Raw genomic sequence first — 13,374 nt, forward strand, 5'->3', positions numbered from 1 at the left:
TCTCTTCATCCCCAATGGGCTCCTTGAACTGTTTTCTTAACCCGGTGGCTCCTCACGGGGGTGGGTTAGGGCCACTGTTGGGCTGGGCGGGAGGAGGGGATGACTGCGTCTCCCGGCCAATCTCCACGGAGAGCCCTGGAGGGGCTGCGGGCACCGCCAGGTCCCCGACATGCCACCAAGCCACAGCGGCTTTCCGAGAACCCAGCGCTGTATGTTATCCACTGACCTACTTCTCACCCGCTCTCCCAGCCCCTCGCTAATTAACCCGTGTCCTCCTCCTCCTTCTCCTCCTGCAGCTCCACATTGGGTCCTGTGCCAGGATCCTTACACGTCACAGCAGCCTGTCCCCATCCCACCTGGGCCCTGCTCCTCCACCGCCCTGAAGCAACACAAACATGGAACAGCTCTGCAGCCTTTGAGCCTGAACACGTTTATCCTTCTAATTTTGGAGGCAAGGACCCAGCACTGCTGGTGGCACGCTCTCTGGGTTCCCTCCCAACAGCTCCCCCAGCAGCAGCGTGTCCCATGCCAAAGCCCATGTTTCCATAGGGGTTTGGGTATCTGCTTGCACAGGTTGGTGACACTTCTCCAGGACCCCCAGGGGAAGGGTCTGGAGATGTGGCTGCTGAGTGTCCTGCTGTGGGAGGGCCTGCAGGACAACCGCCACCATGCCAGGAGGGGTGACTGGGCCAGTCTGGTGCATCTGCCTTCACACCGGTGCTCCCCGTGGCCACACTGGTCCCAGTGTGAGACAGGTCTGGAGGGTGCCCTCTGCTCTCACTGGGTGCCAGCCACGGGGCCACCACCTGGCCTGTGCCTGGGGGTTGGGATGCTCCGGCTCCACCATCCCACTGCTCCGCATGAGTCCTGGGCAGCAGCACCAGCCACTGTTTGGCAAGATGCTGCCTTGTCCCAGGTGGGGAAGAAGGCTGCTGCTTAGCTCCGGAGAGGTGCCCTTGTGCCAGGGGATGGGATTTGCCATTCCTCCCTCTTCTCAGGTCTTTGCAGTTCCTCTCAGCATCATCTATGGCTCAGGAGAGAGCCAGAGAGGCGGGCGGAGCATGGGCTTATTCCTCTCCACTGCACAGCAGAGCATTAAATATCTTCAAAGAGAATTGCTGATTGCAGCGGCTGCAGGCAGGGAGCTCCACACCACCCAACCTCTGTGCTCCAGGGAGGAGGAGGGGGAGGAAGAGGAGGAAGAGGAGGAGGATGGTGCGATGCAGAGCAGAGCTGGAGCCCATGGCCTGCCCGCAGAGCAGCTCCTGGGATGCTGAGGGTGCCGTGGTGGCTGCCGCAGGGCAGTGGGACGGGGCTGGCAGCTCTGCCCCGCTGCCGGTGGCATGCTGGGTTGCTGTAGCGTTATCAGGGAAGCGTTACTGGGCAGGCTGGAGGGCCCCAGAGACCCTGCCCGTGGATGCTGGCAGTGGGGTGACATCTTCCTGACAGCACCAGGCGGCCGTCCCTGCTCCATCCCTCCCTGGGGAGGGCTCACATGATCCTTTCCTGCTTCTTTTCTTGTTAAATTCTTGTGAAGGACAAATAAACAGCCGCGGCCGGGGCTGCCCAGGGCTGGCTAAGGGCATCAACGTTATCATGCAATGTGTCCTGTCTCATCTTGGGAGACAAAGGCAGAGGCACACAGCGAGTGCCGCGGCGAGATTGCTGCAGCGGGGCTGATGGGGAGACTGGCCCTTCCCTGGCTCAGGAAAACAGGGTTTTCTTAGGAAAAAACCCATGCAGCGGAGGCTGCCCCACAGAGACCCCCATCTGCAGCTGGCCCCTCTGCCCAGGGAGCTTTCACCCCTTGCCCATGTCCGGCAAGAAAAATACCTTCTTTGTTTTGCTTGGGGTGACGATGGGTGCTGTGGTCCTGCAGGGCCACCCATCTCCGGCTGTGTCAGCTCCGTGTAGGGTGCCGAGCCTGGGGTGGGCAGCATGGGGTCAGGCTGATGCTGGTGGTCTAAAACCTTGACCCCACGGGTCCCTGGCCCCCCTGTCAGCCCTCATCCCCTCCGTACCTGCGAGCTGCTGGCTTTGGGTGTACCATCAGGAGCTGAGCGAGCCCAACAATGCTCTGCTGACACACGCTGCGATGGAGAAGGTTTCTGGGAGCCGTTATGAAACAGATCCATCATGGACTGATGAAGGATTTCGGGGAAATCCACTGGAGCAAGAGCAATGAATTAACCGGCCGTATTTACCGCTGTGCGTGTCCTCCACCGCCGCGGCAGATGGGCTCTGAGGCTCAGGCGGGGCCGTGGTCAGAGAAGCCATTGTTCTTGAGCCTCTCCAGCCAGCGGAGGGGACAGCAGGAGGTTGGAGGGGGACGCGCTGGCCTGGCCATCTCTCCCCAGGGCTGGTGAAGCCCCCGGCCAGGACCCGGCAGCACTGGGAGCAGCCGTGGGGAGAGGAGCGATTCCTGCCCTCCCTGCTCTGGCAAACGCCTTTTGGAGCTGAGAGTCCTCTGGCCCCTTTGCTGCTATTTTAACACCTCCAGGAAGAGACAGTACATCGTAATAATACAAATAATTACACAAAAGCAAAAATACTTGAGAAAAATTTTGTTTTGCAGTCCCTTCAAGGCTCTGTTTTGGGAGAACTTGCATGCACAAGCACGGGTATGCAGCAAGACCGTGCAGGTCAGGCGCATCCTTGCCTTAGGAAGGGCAGGACTAAACCCCAGTGTGGTACCCTACTGTGGGGCTATGTATGTCCTCCACGGCCCCCCCAGGGATGCGTGTTGTATTTTTCAGTTCCCATCTTTTTCACTCTCCTCTTTCCATCTCGCTTTCCCTGGGGGAGTCCTGTGCATAATCCAACTGAATTGTTTGGTTACAGCCCAGCGCAGCTCGTGGGCTGAGTCTTACTGGGGCCATGGCAATAAGCAGAATATTTTTTTCACTGCTACGGAATTTCTCCCACCAGCTCCTCAAGGGTTTTCTCCACTGTTGATTAACTTTCTCCATACTCTTACAAAATGACGACTGTTTTGGAACATCCCTAGGAGCAGGAGAGCGAAACAGCAGACAGGCTGATGCTCGAGGGACAGCCGAGCATCCTCTCGTCGCAGGCAGGCGGTTTGGAGGTTGCGCAGGGCAGGGGGTGAGGATCTGGCCCCAGGGCTGGGCGATGACCCGGGTGATGGTCTGAGGACCAGAGAGGTGTCTGCTCCCCGCAAAATGCTTTCCCTGTGCCGGAGGGGGTTACACGGGGGATGTTTCCAGTATGGCCCAGTGCCGGTGGGGCAGCAGAGCCTGGAGGGGACGGGGACAGCCCCGGGGACAGCGGGGACACCCCGGGCAGTGGCGCCGGGTGGCCCTGGGCCGTGCGTGGGCTGCTGGCACCATCTAGTGGGGTTTGTGCCAGGGACCGGCCGTGCCGCAGCCACCCCCGCTGCTGAGCCCTGTCCCCTGGGGGGGGCAGCACAGCCCCCGGCCCCCACAAACGCCTGGGTATTTCTCCCCCAGCCCTTTGTCCCGGCTTGGGCAACACAGGATTAATTTCTCTTTCATTAATTTGACTTTTCCATAAGGTCTCTTCTAACGCCTGGGCAAACTGCATTTTTAGAAAACTCTAGTGTCTGAATTTGCGAAAATATGTACTTTATGGCCAGCTCTGGGGCATGGGCTTCGAGGTCTCGGCGTTTCCGAGCTCCCCAGGTGTGGGGACGAGGAGCAACGAGACCCAGGCCCTTGACCCAAGCTGCCACCAGGGTTATTTCATACCATGAACGGCACTTTCAATAGAAATTAGAGAGTTTGCTGAGGAGTTCTCTCTCCCTCTTGATGGCTGCGACCCTGAGAACTCCTTACCCCGGTGCCAGAGCCCCGAGCCCGTCCCTTCCTCCCGAAGCCACAGCGCTCGCAGTGTCCCACATTGGCTGTCCCTGCGGGGAGCGCACGGCTTCTGCTGGGGGAATGGGCTGGGTGTGATCCTTGTCGATTTTATATTGGTATCGGGATCAATATCAGTTCTTTAGTGTTATTAATGTTAATTATCTAGTCTTATTCTATTAAATCTGTTTATATTTCAACCCCTGGGTTTCCTTGTTTTTTCCTGATTCCTGCTCCTGGGTGGGGAGGAGTCATCGGGTGAGAGAGTAAAGGTCTAAATGACGATAAATTGTTGTGGGTTCCTCAAACCACAGTGCACTGGGATGAGGGTTTTCTACTCCAGGCTCAGGCTGGTTGGGTTTGTGCCTTAACCCCCCACCTTGGCAGGTGTCCCCTGGCAGTGCCAGCGGGGCCGGGGGGGTATTTGGGGATGCAGAGGCTCCCCCAGGCACTGGCTCAGCATCCTGGGGATGGGTAACCCCATGGAGAGGGCCAAGGGGTCAGCGTGGGACCCCAGGCTGTGGGGTGGTGGCCTGCTGAGCCAGGGACACTGCACAGCGCTGGGTCAGGCAAGAGAGAGCTGCCGGCCCTGGGCTGGGGGGCGGCTCTTCCCCCACCCCACTGGGGGTGTAGGGGTGCATGGAGGGGGTCCCACCTGGCACTTACCCTTCGACAACCAGCTGGATGTTTCCTGCACAAAACGCAATTAGGAAAAGCTGGTGTGTGTAAAGCAAGGGGGCAGTGGAAACCGCTGGTGGTGCCGGGTAGTGGCAGGATGAGGTGTGAGTAACACGTTAACTTCCCTTCTTCCATTTCCTTTTTTTTTTTTTTTTTTTTTTTTAAAAAAAAACAATATAAAACACAGCCCTCAGGCATGGGGCAGTGCTGGCTCACAGCAGCCCAAGCCTGACCTGCTGGGGGGCGGTTTGGCAGCCGGGGCTGCCCTTGGGCTGTCCATGGCAGGGGAGAGCTGCCCCAGTCAGGTCACCCCATGGCAGCAAGGGAAGGCTCTGCCAGCACTGAGAAAAGCCAGCAATTTATTTATTTGTCTGTTTATTAGGTCAGGAGGAGGGTTGGGGGGAGGCCCAGCTCTGCCCAGTGTCCTGGGGGACCTTTCTGGTCCATGAAGCGGGCCAGCATTAGCCCCCGTTTCCGCAGCCCCCACGGGGGAAAAGGGCTGAAGCAGACCTGGCATCAGCCACAAAACCAGGGTCCCTTCCCTGCTGCCCTCAGGCCCACAGCTGCCAAGTGCCACCTGAGGGACCAAGGCATGACAGGGGATGAATTCAGTAGTGATCATCAGGCAGGGAATTAAAAAAAAAAAAAAAAAAAAAAAAAAAAAAAAAGCTAGAAAATCCTGACCTTTTCATTCTCAGCATCCAAACTCCTTACAACAGCAGGAGTTAGCAAAATAAAATAAGTTCTCTCCTCCCCTTCCCAAAAAAAAGGGAGATGGCAATTTTTTATTTTTTTTGAGAGCCCAAACTGTGCTGGATGTTAATGACTTTTGAAAGACAGCCAAAACCTAACACTTCAGGCTTAGGATTCTTCTCTCCCGGAGGCATTTAGCAACCCACAGCAGGGATGCACGGAAAGACTTGGAAATAGCAGCTCAGGACCCTTTGTCTTGGGCAACTGGGAATTTAAGGGCTCACTGGCAAGCTAGATTTGCAAATGAGAAAGGACACCAGGATCTCACGCCTGGAGAACAGGGAGCCCTTGGCTTTGTGGGGAGCAGGGAGGGCTGGCGGGGGAGGCAGGTGGAAAAGGGCAGGTGAAATTTCTTCCATGAGTTTTGCTTTGTCTCAAAAAAATCTACCAAAAAAAGAACAAACCCCAAACCAAAATCCATGGTTCAAACAGTTTCCTGCCTTTCCAAAGGGAGCTGCCCCTGTCCGCACTCTTATCACCTGCTCAGCTCAAATAAGGTCTGGTGCTTTGGTTTTAATTGCCATTTCAAGATAGGAGCATTGGCCAGGAAAGGTAGCTTTCCCACTGTCCCTGGGCACGGTGCAGCTGAACAGCCAAAGCCACCTTCTTGTACGGTGTCTTTTCAAGGGCTTTTGTATTTAGGAACATCCAGAGCAGCAGTAAGCCGGCCCATTATAATTATGCGCTGGCATAAAAATATTGGCCACATGTTAAAACTTGAAGTAGGTCAGGCAGCCATCTGGTCTTGCTGACAGACCTCCACGACCATAGTTAAAGATTCTCATTTTAGAAACTTTATAGCTCGGATAAAATCTGAAAGACCAACCATAATGGATGTTTCAGCCACTGCTCCAACTCCAGGGGTTAGAGAAACCACAGCCTGACTTTTATTGGCTCCTGCTTTAAAAATAGCTAAGGCTTTGTCTACTTCTACTAATAAAATAAAATAAAAAAAAAATAAATCGTAATTCCCCCAGATGTGACTGTGATTCCTCCCACCCAAGTGGCAGGGGCAGCCGAGTAGCCCATCTCCTTCACACTGTATGGCTTGCTCACCCCTGGAGGTGGGCAGTATCAAACCCCTGCATGAATACGCTTACACTTGAACCAGAGAAAATTACTGGACCTTTATATTGTTAAATTTCAGTTTAAACCCCCCAACCCTAACAGCAGCTGCATCCACCAGACTAAAACACATAGCAGTGCAGCTGAAAAACAGTCACCCCTCTCCCCGAGCCCTCGCTGCACACCAGGGAAGAGCAGCTCTCCCCAAGGCCTGCAGAGCGCAGCGCGATTGCAAAGACCAGGATTTAGAGGCAGTTTTATGGCCCAGGCAGCCGTCCCTGCGCTAAGACCACCCAAGTTTTCCCAGGACAGTCCTTGCCCAGCCCAGGGACACAGCCAGCCACTTATTCTGCCAGAAAGCCTACGGCAGGGCCACTGGGTAAAAAGAAATAAGCAGGTGGAAAACAGTTACTGCACTCGGAAGGTCAGGTGGCCAGAGACATTTCAGCCTCCACAGGGGCAAATGAGAGACATTTATCCGTCCCTTGCTGTGCTAAGCTTGGCAGTGCGAGCCTTTTAGCTAATACACTCCACAAGGGATGCTGCTGCAATCAGCTGTGAAAAAGGAGTATAAAGTCATCATATAATCCATAAAAGGAACCATTTTCTTTTTAGGGCTACCTGAAGATTTTTTCAGCACAGTATTTTGTTCCTTTTATGTATTCACAGACCAGTAAAAAATAGTGTGTGTACATGGACTATGGGGAATGGATTTTGTTATGTGACAGCGAAGTGCCCAGCAGAGGCCGTTTTCCTTCTAAAACCGCATTCCTCATACCTCGTACTAGCTCAGGCTTCTGCTCCCCAGGACAGGATGCTTTCCTGGAGCTTCTCACTGCAGCAGAGACTTGAAGCACCTCCTTCGTCCCCCATAACGGCATCGCCCCGGAGCAGCTCTCGCAGGCTTGAATTCAGCACCTAAAATAACCTGAAAGCTTTGCATCAGATGAATGAAATAAAGAAGCTGATCCCTTTTTTCCAAACAGTTCACATTTATTGATAACGATAAAAAAATCTTTTAAAGACTATCTGTATTTTATTACCAAGAATGAGGTATTATGTATACAAAACATTTACAGAATTTGATATGCAGTTCATGAGTACAGACAGGAAAAGTGCAGAAGGACACTGGTAACAGGAAAAAAAGCCAACAGAAGAGTCATTGGCTGAGAGAAGGAAGAAGAGCAATAATATCACAGAAAGACAGACCAGGGTATGGGAAATTAATTAGTCAGACTGCAGTGATCAAGTCATATTGCCACAGCACTTTGCTTAGAGGAGGATTAACTACTGTTTTTCTGGAATTTTATCTCCCCAGCTGTTTGTGCTGTCGTGTGCTTTGAGCTCTAAAAGATGTGTTAAGATTAACAGCAGGAAATACCCAAAGTGACACTTTTGAGCCAGCTCAAGTAAAAAACAAAATACAGATCTTCAGACTTGAAAAGTGACTGCAACTCAAAAAGGTCTACAAAGCCAGACACCTCTAGACAGATGTGGAGTGTTGAATGAAGCAGTTTCTTTACAGTTGTCAGCAAAATCGCCATCTGAGAGAGAGAGAGAGAGAGAGAAAGAAAGGGGACCTTCAACCCTTACAGCCTGGTAAATGGAAAGTGGCATTTGCAAAGAGCCATGAGTGTCATGAAGTCAAGCTCACTGTGTCTCCTGCTGCACCAGCTCCCTGGCACCTGGGAATACTGGTTCCTGCATGCCAAGAACCAAACCACCTCTTCCGCAAGCTGGGTTCCTCCTCGGCAGACAGCTCACACCAGCAGTCCCAGAGCCCCAGCGCATGCCCAGATGCTGTGCAGATGCTGGGTGACGAGCTGTGTGACACAAAAGCGGTGGCCTGTCTTGCACAATAACACACTTTGGCAGCCTAAGTAACAGTCTAACCTCCATCTTCAATTTTTAAGTCCAAAAAAAGACAAAATAGACCAGTTTGGTTCAATTTAAGGAGACTGGCCTCTCAGCACCTCTAAATCTATTATTAAAACACTTGTCAGCTCTGTCTGCCACGTTCCACAGCCAGACTTGGTCTGCAAGAGAGGTGCTCCTAGTTAGAGGTTAGTAACCTGCCTCACAGAAGCTTTGCAGTAGAAAAAAAAAAAATTTCTACTGAGTTCAGAACCAGCTTTCCTCAGGCAGGGCATCCAGTATCTTAAGTGAGTTCTGCTTTGAAAGTGCAAGACCTCCAAAAGCTTCTCTACCACTTACCACAGTGCTGCCTCCCAAGACTCAACAGAGCCTACTCAGCTTTCTAGCAGGGACTGCAGCCAGCACAGTAGCTCCTTTTTGCCTGGATAAACAGTTTAGCTCTGAGAGGGTGAGAAAAAGATCAGGCAGGGTCTAACTATACAAATCCTGCTGCGTTTCAGACAAACTCTGCTCCACTGCCAGGTATGGTCTGTAGTTGTCTGCTGACAGCCCTTTGCTCAGCACTTCAGTCTTTTGTGCCTTTTGCTGTGTGTGGGAAAGAGAGCTCGAAGTGGAAGAGTATCTGAACAGACTTTAACAAAACGAGTTCGAGTAGGATTGCCTGAACAATCCTACTTTTGCTGGGACAAAATCCAAAATGGCAATTCACCACTGGCAGGAGCAGTAGTGAAAATGGTGGAGCAGGCACTGCTTAGAGCGTCTTCTACTGCATCACTCAGAGTATAAGATCCCTGTGCTCCCTGCCTAGACCGAAGCTTCCGCTGCTCAGAACTAATGCGCTCTATTTCTGACATACACAGGGAAGGATAAGAGGCAAGAGGGATTGAAGACTGCACAGGAAGGATGTAAGCCATACCTCTTTCAGAGTGATTTAAGAAGCAAGCTTAAGCTCTGCATAAATTCCTGATAAGAACAGAGTCTCAGTAAAATCAATTCACGTAGAGTGTACTAAGGAAGTGGAGCGAAGCTCCAGCACAGAGCTGGGAACAAATCCTCAGAGCAGTTCTGGATCAGCCCAGCGTGACACAGCGAGGGAGAGCCTGCTCTCTGCCTCTCTCTCCACAGTGCTTCAAGCGCAAATCCAAGGAAAGAATTAATTGCTTTAACCCATCAAGACCCAGAGCTCAAATTCCCCAAAAATGTGCTCATACAAAAGGTATTAGTGTTTACAGCCTGGCCACAGCTCTGTGGGCGTGCTTTGAAAAAAATGGACTCACAAAGTCAAGTATCCAGCAACTGCTTTTCTTTGTCTCGGACATCACTCAGTGGCAACAGGAGAACAGTTTGCAGCACTGGAAGATCACAGGGGATTTCTTAAGATGGCAAGGAATGTCCTGACAGGAGACTTGCAGTTGTTCTCTAATGCACTACGGAGCATTTTTGGTAGGGTTTTTCCTTTTTTGCTTTTTAACATTTACACAGTTAAAAAAATTATTCTTAACTGATGCACTGGTTATTTTTCCTTTCAATGAGAGCCCTTGTGTTCAGAGTTAGGATTTGTGCAAGCACACTTGCAAAAATATTTATGGCTGAGTTAGGAAAAAAGGGTTAAAGTTAAGAGACAAGCTGTTGGATCTAACAACGACCAAAACAACTAAGTTTAAAATTCAAACAGCTACTTTACTATCTATAAAAGGTTTTTGTGGGGTGGGGATTTTTTGCGCAATTGCCAGTTGAATACGCTGTATTGCAGTCAGCTGCCACAGGCGAGGGTCCAGCCATCTCATCCATTTGCTTTTCATCTGTTGTGGCACTACCTGGAAATCATGGAGCTGGAATGGGACTGGCTAGAAGAGGTGGTGGCAGCACTGAGCTGGGAGAATCCACTGTGGCTTGATTCAAGGCTGGTCATAGATCCCCTGCAACATAAAACAAAGTAGTTTTAAGCTTCGGAACATACAAAGATTTTGCTTTCTGCTATGTGTTTATATTGTATTTGTTTGCACGTTGATTAAAAAGCAAGTAACAGTTTTGGTGCAGATATTCAAAAGCTTTTCTGCCTCACCACATAAAATAATGGAGACACTGAACACCTTGCAAAAAAACAGTCGCTGTTCAAAGCGACTGAGAACTAGTTTCAGTCAAGTATATCAAACTGGCAGGCAACTCAACCGACTCAACTCCATTTTGAGTTACACCCATTTCTACACGACGACCTGCCAGGCCCAACAATTCACACAACGCTTTCAAAGCGGAGCAAAGCAACCAATGATGATTACAGTGAGGTAACTAATTAATACCTTTTACACATTAGTTGCCCCCAGTGCTGTACAGGTTGAATTTTTTGGTTCAGGTTTTCTTTTTTTGGACTAAGAAAACACAAGTCCTTACAATTTACTTGTATTTAAGCAAACTTTGACTCTGGCTCAATTGTCTAAGTATCAGAGAGGTCTGACATCGGCTGACCTTCATGAACCTTGGCCAGACATACCTGAAATCTTCAGATCCTATTACTTCTGTATAGTACATCACTTTACATTTGTGAGAGGAGACCTGTAGAGATGCTAGTACATCATCCACACGAGGCAGGTTGGTTGTAGCACAGGCAGGCATGCTATGAAATTTCCACTGGAGAATATAAAAGCCAGGCCACCTGGTCACATGCGATCCCTGGAAGCAGCCGCAGCAAAAATTTAAAATTAACTTCATTAACACAATGATTTGTAAGCTTGAAATTTCTTTTCCAAGCTTAGAAAAACTACCTACATGCCCAAAATTTTCCCCCCAATGTCAGTATTTCAGCTCCTCAGCCTGACAGTGCTGGTGAACTCTCCCCACACAGCATGCTTATAAAAGTTATGACAGAATGCCAGCGGTTCCTCCTGCTTTTTGACAGTGTCAAGTGGTTAGGATTTAAATACAATGAAAGGACTAAGTTCTGGTTTAAAACAATATCAATTTTTTACATTTAGTTTCATTGATGCCTGTCTTTTGAGACTGAAAAGAACAGTCAAGGCTACTGCCTCACAGACAGAGAAAGTACAGTTCAAGACGTCACTGCCCATCTTTCCAGTTTAACGCTTCCAATTAGATGACTTAAGGGGCTCCTTTTTCAAAGGCTGTTCAAGTCAAAAGGAATAGCAATGGCAGAGTGTGATTGTAAAAATGCCGCATGTAATATCAAACTTGGCAATTAAAGGATAGGTTGCAATTGCCGTAAAAAAACCCCAAAAAACACTTCAGGAAAATTGGCCATAGGGAGCTCCTTAAAGTGCCTGTTAGAGGGACAAAACACAGAAACTCAGTCTTGATTTCCAGGGTTCTCATTACTGAGGTAAAACACTGATATTCTTCAAACAGAGACTGTTTGCTTCAGAAAATAATGGTCAAAATTACAGGACAGGAGAAAGCACCTTTTACTATTTTCTGGATGTGCACTACGTTCCAGGTGGCTTCCCTATATCCCTTGCTGCTCAATCTCAATCACTATTAGCCTGATGCAGCCTCCCCTCCCAGCAGATCCCATGTAACCCTCCAGCATGCAGCTAGGAACATACGTTGAAATGCCGGCCAAAAGCAAGCAGACAGTCCGGAGCTGAATCACCACTCAGTCATCAATAATGATTATGAATTAGAACATTTAGTTTTGGAGCTAGTTTCCATCTGCTCCCACACAAGGATTCGGCAGTCTTACCTGCACACTCTCCCCTTCTTTGCAGATAAGGGGAGACTCCACCATACTGTAATCGCGCCCCAATTGCCAGACTTTGTCTATCAACTGGACGTTGTTCCCACCAGGAGATGTAATACTGTGAGCTCCCAGAGAGTCCTTTTTAGGAGGCTGTGGGGCTCTCTTGGAATGAAAGATGTTAAAAACAATGTCGCCCTTGCACACGTCAAAATCCCATGTGATCACAGATGAGGCATCCACAATCTGAATGAGAACCTGAGACAGAAAAGTCATATTAGACAATAGCAACTTGCTCAGTAAAGACAGAAAATTTTAGCAGAAAAGATAACAAACTCCAGAGGTTTTGTTGCTGGGCTTCATTTAGACTTTTAAAAAGGCAGTGTAGATACAAATTCTCTCCTGATGGAGTGTCCTTATTTAACATGACTTTCAGGAGCTCTCAAGTAGCTTCTGAGAATATAATTTGTCTTTGCTTAGAAGGACACTGCTTTGAATAGAATGAAAACCAGCAATATTCTCTAAATGACAACAAGATGATACCAGGAATGATCACAAACTTCAGCTGCTAAAGCATCACTATCACCAGAACTATAGAACAAGATGGAAGCATGGCAACTAAATAATCAAGTTCTAAATCATATTCAGTTCAAGAGACAGAGTCCAGAGCAGAGGGTTGAGATGAAAGAAAACAAGGGCAGTCTGCAACCCTACCTCATGCGGAGCTCCTTTGAAGACGCTTGCAGACTGGTAGATTGTTTCAGTCCAAAGCTTTATGTCTTCATTTTCCAACTCTTCTGCTGTCCGGTAGAGGGACTTGGGGACCAGCCCACCCTCTGGTACTTCACACTAAAAGCATAAACAGCCATTAAAAAGTATCCCCTCTGTGCATCCACACCCTGTCATGCTCTCTGCCTGCTAGCTTCAGAAACAAAACCCCACATTTAGCAAGTACTCAGAAGAATGACGTATGAACAGAGTTTGAAAGTAATTTTATAGCTTGTACATCATACATATATAAATTTGTTTAGGTTTAGGTGAGCTTGCAGAACTTGACACTAAAGTAACAGATCTTTACACAGATCACAACAGCCCCTGCCACAGAAAATGACTGTGCAAATGCTATAATTATCGCTCATGCTGCCCTGTACTGAAGAAAGACGTGAACCACTTAAGAATCCTGAGGAAAGCGGCAATAGTGACTCAGTCTAAAAAAATACAGCCTAGAGAGACCTAAAGAACCCAGGTAGCAAAATTTAAGGACGAAGGATGGTGGGGAGATGCAGTTAAGTTTCCAAACAGGGAAAAGGATGTTGCAGTCAGGAAGGCAACAGCTTTCAAGTTACAACTGTCTTGACAGCTCAGTACTGGAACCGATTACACAACTTCCCTAAGCAATCATCTTTTTTTAAGAAGTCTCTAGTAATGAAGTTAGACAACTATTTGATCACGAATACGTCCCATAGAAGCATCTGGGGC

At 49.4% G+C, this 13,374-nt stretch overlaps 1 protein-coding gene across 1 annotated transcript in view; it reads right to left on the reverse strand.

Moving 5' to 3' along the window:
• Positions 1 to 7,304: 7,304 nt before the first annotated feature.
• The window catches only part of SEC14L1 (SEC14 like lipid binding 1), a 43,242-nt gene continuing 37,172 nt past the window's right edge, over positions 7,305 to 13,374 (reverse strand). The window contains exons 13-16 of the mRNA XM_054221476.1: positions 12,610 to 12,744; positions 11,902 to 12,153; positions 10,699 to 10,877; positions 7,305 to 10,126 (exon numbers count right to left, since the gene is read on the reverse strand). Of these exons, the coding sequence (XP_054077451.1) occupies positions 10,021 to 10,126; positions 10,699 to 10,877; positions 11,902 to 12,153; positions 12,610 to 12,744 (672 nt within the window). The 3' untranslated portion in view covers positions 7,305 to 10,020. The remainder of the gene's footprint in view (positions 10,127 to 10,698; positions 10,878 to 11,901; positions 12,154 to 12,609; positions 12,745 to 13,374) is intronic.

The sequence above is a fragment of the Rissa tridactyla genome, chromosome 15, assembly GCF_028500815.1.
Source record: "Rissa tridactyla isolate bRisTri1 chromosome 15, bRisTri1.patW.cur.20221130, whole genome shotgun sequence".
Lineage (NCBI taxonomy): Eukaryota > Metazoa > Chordata > Aves > Charadriiformes > Laridae > Rissa > Rissa tridactyla.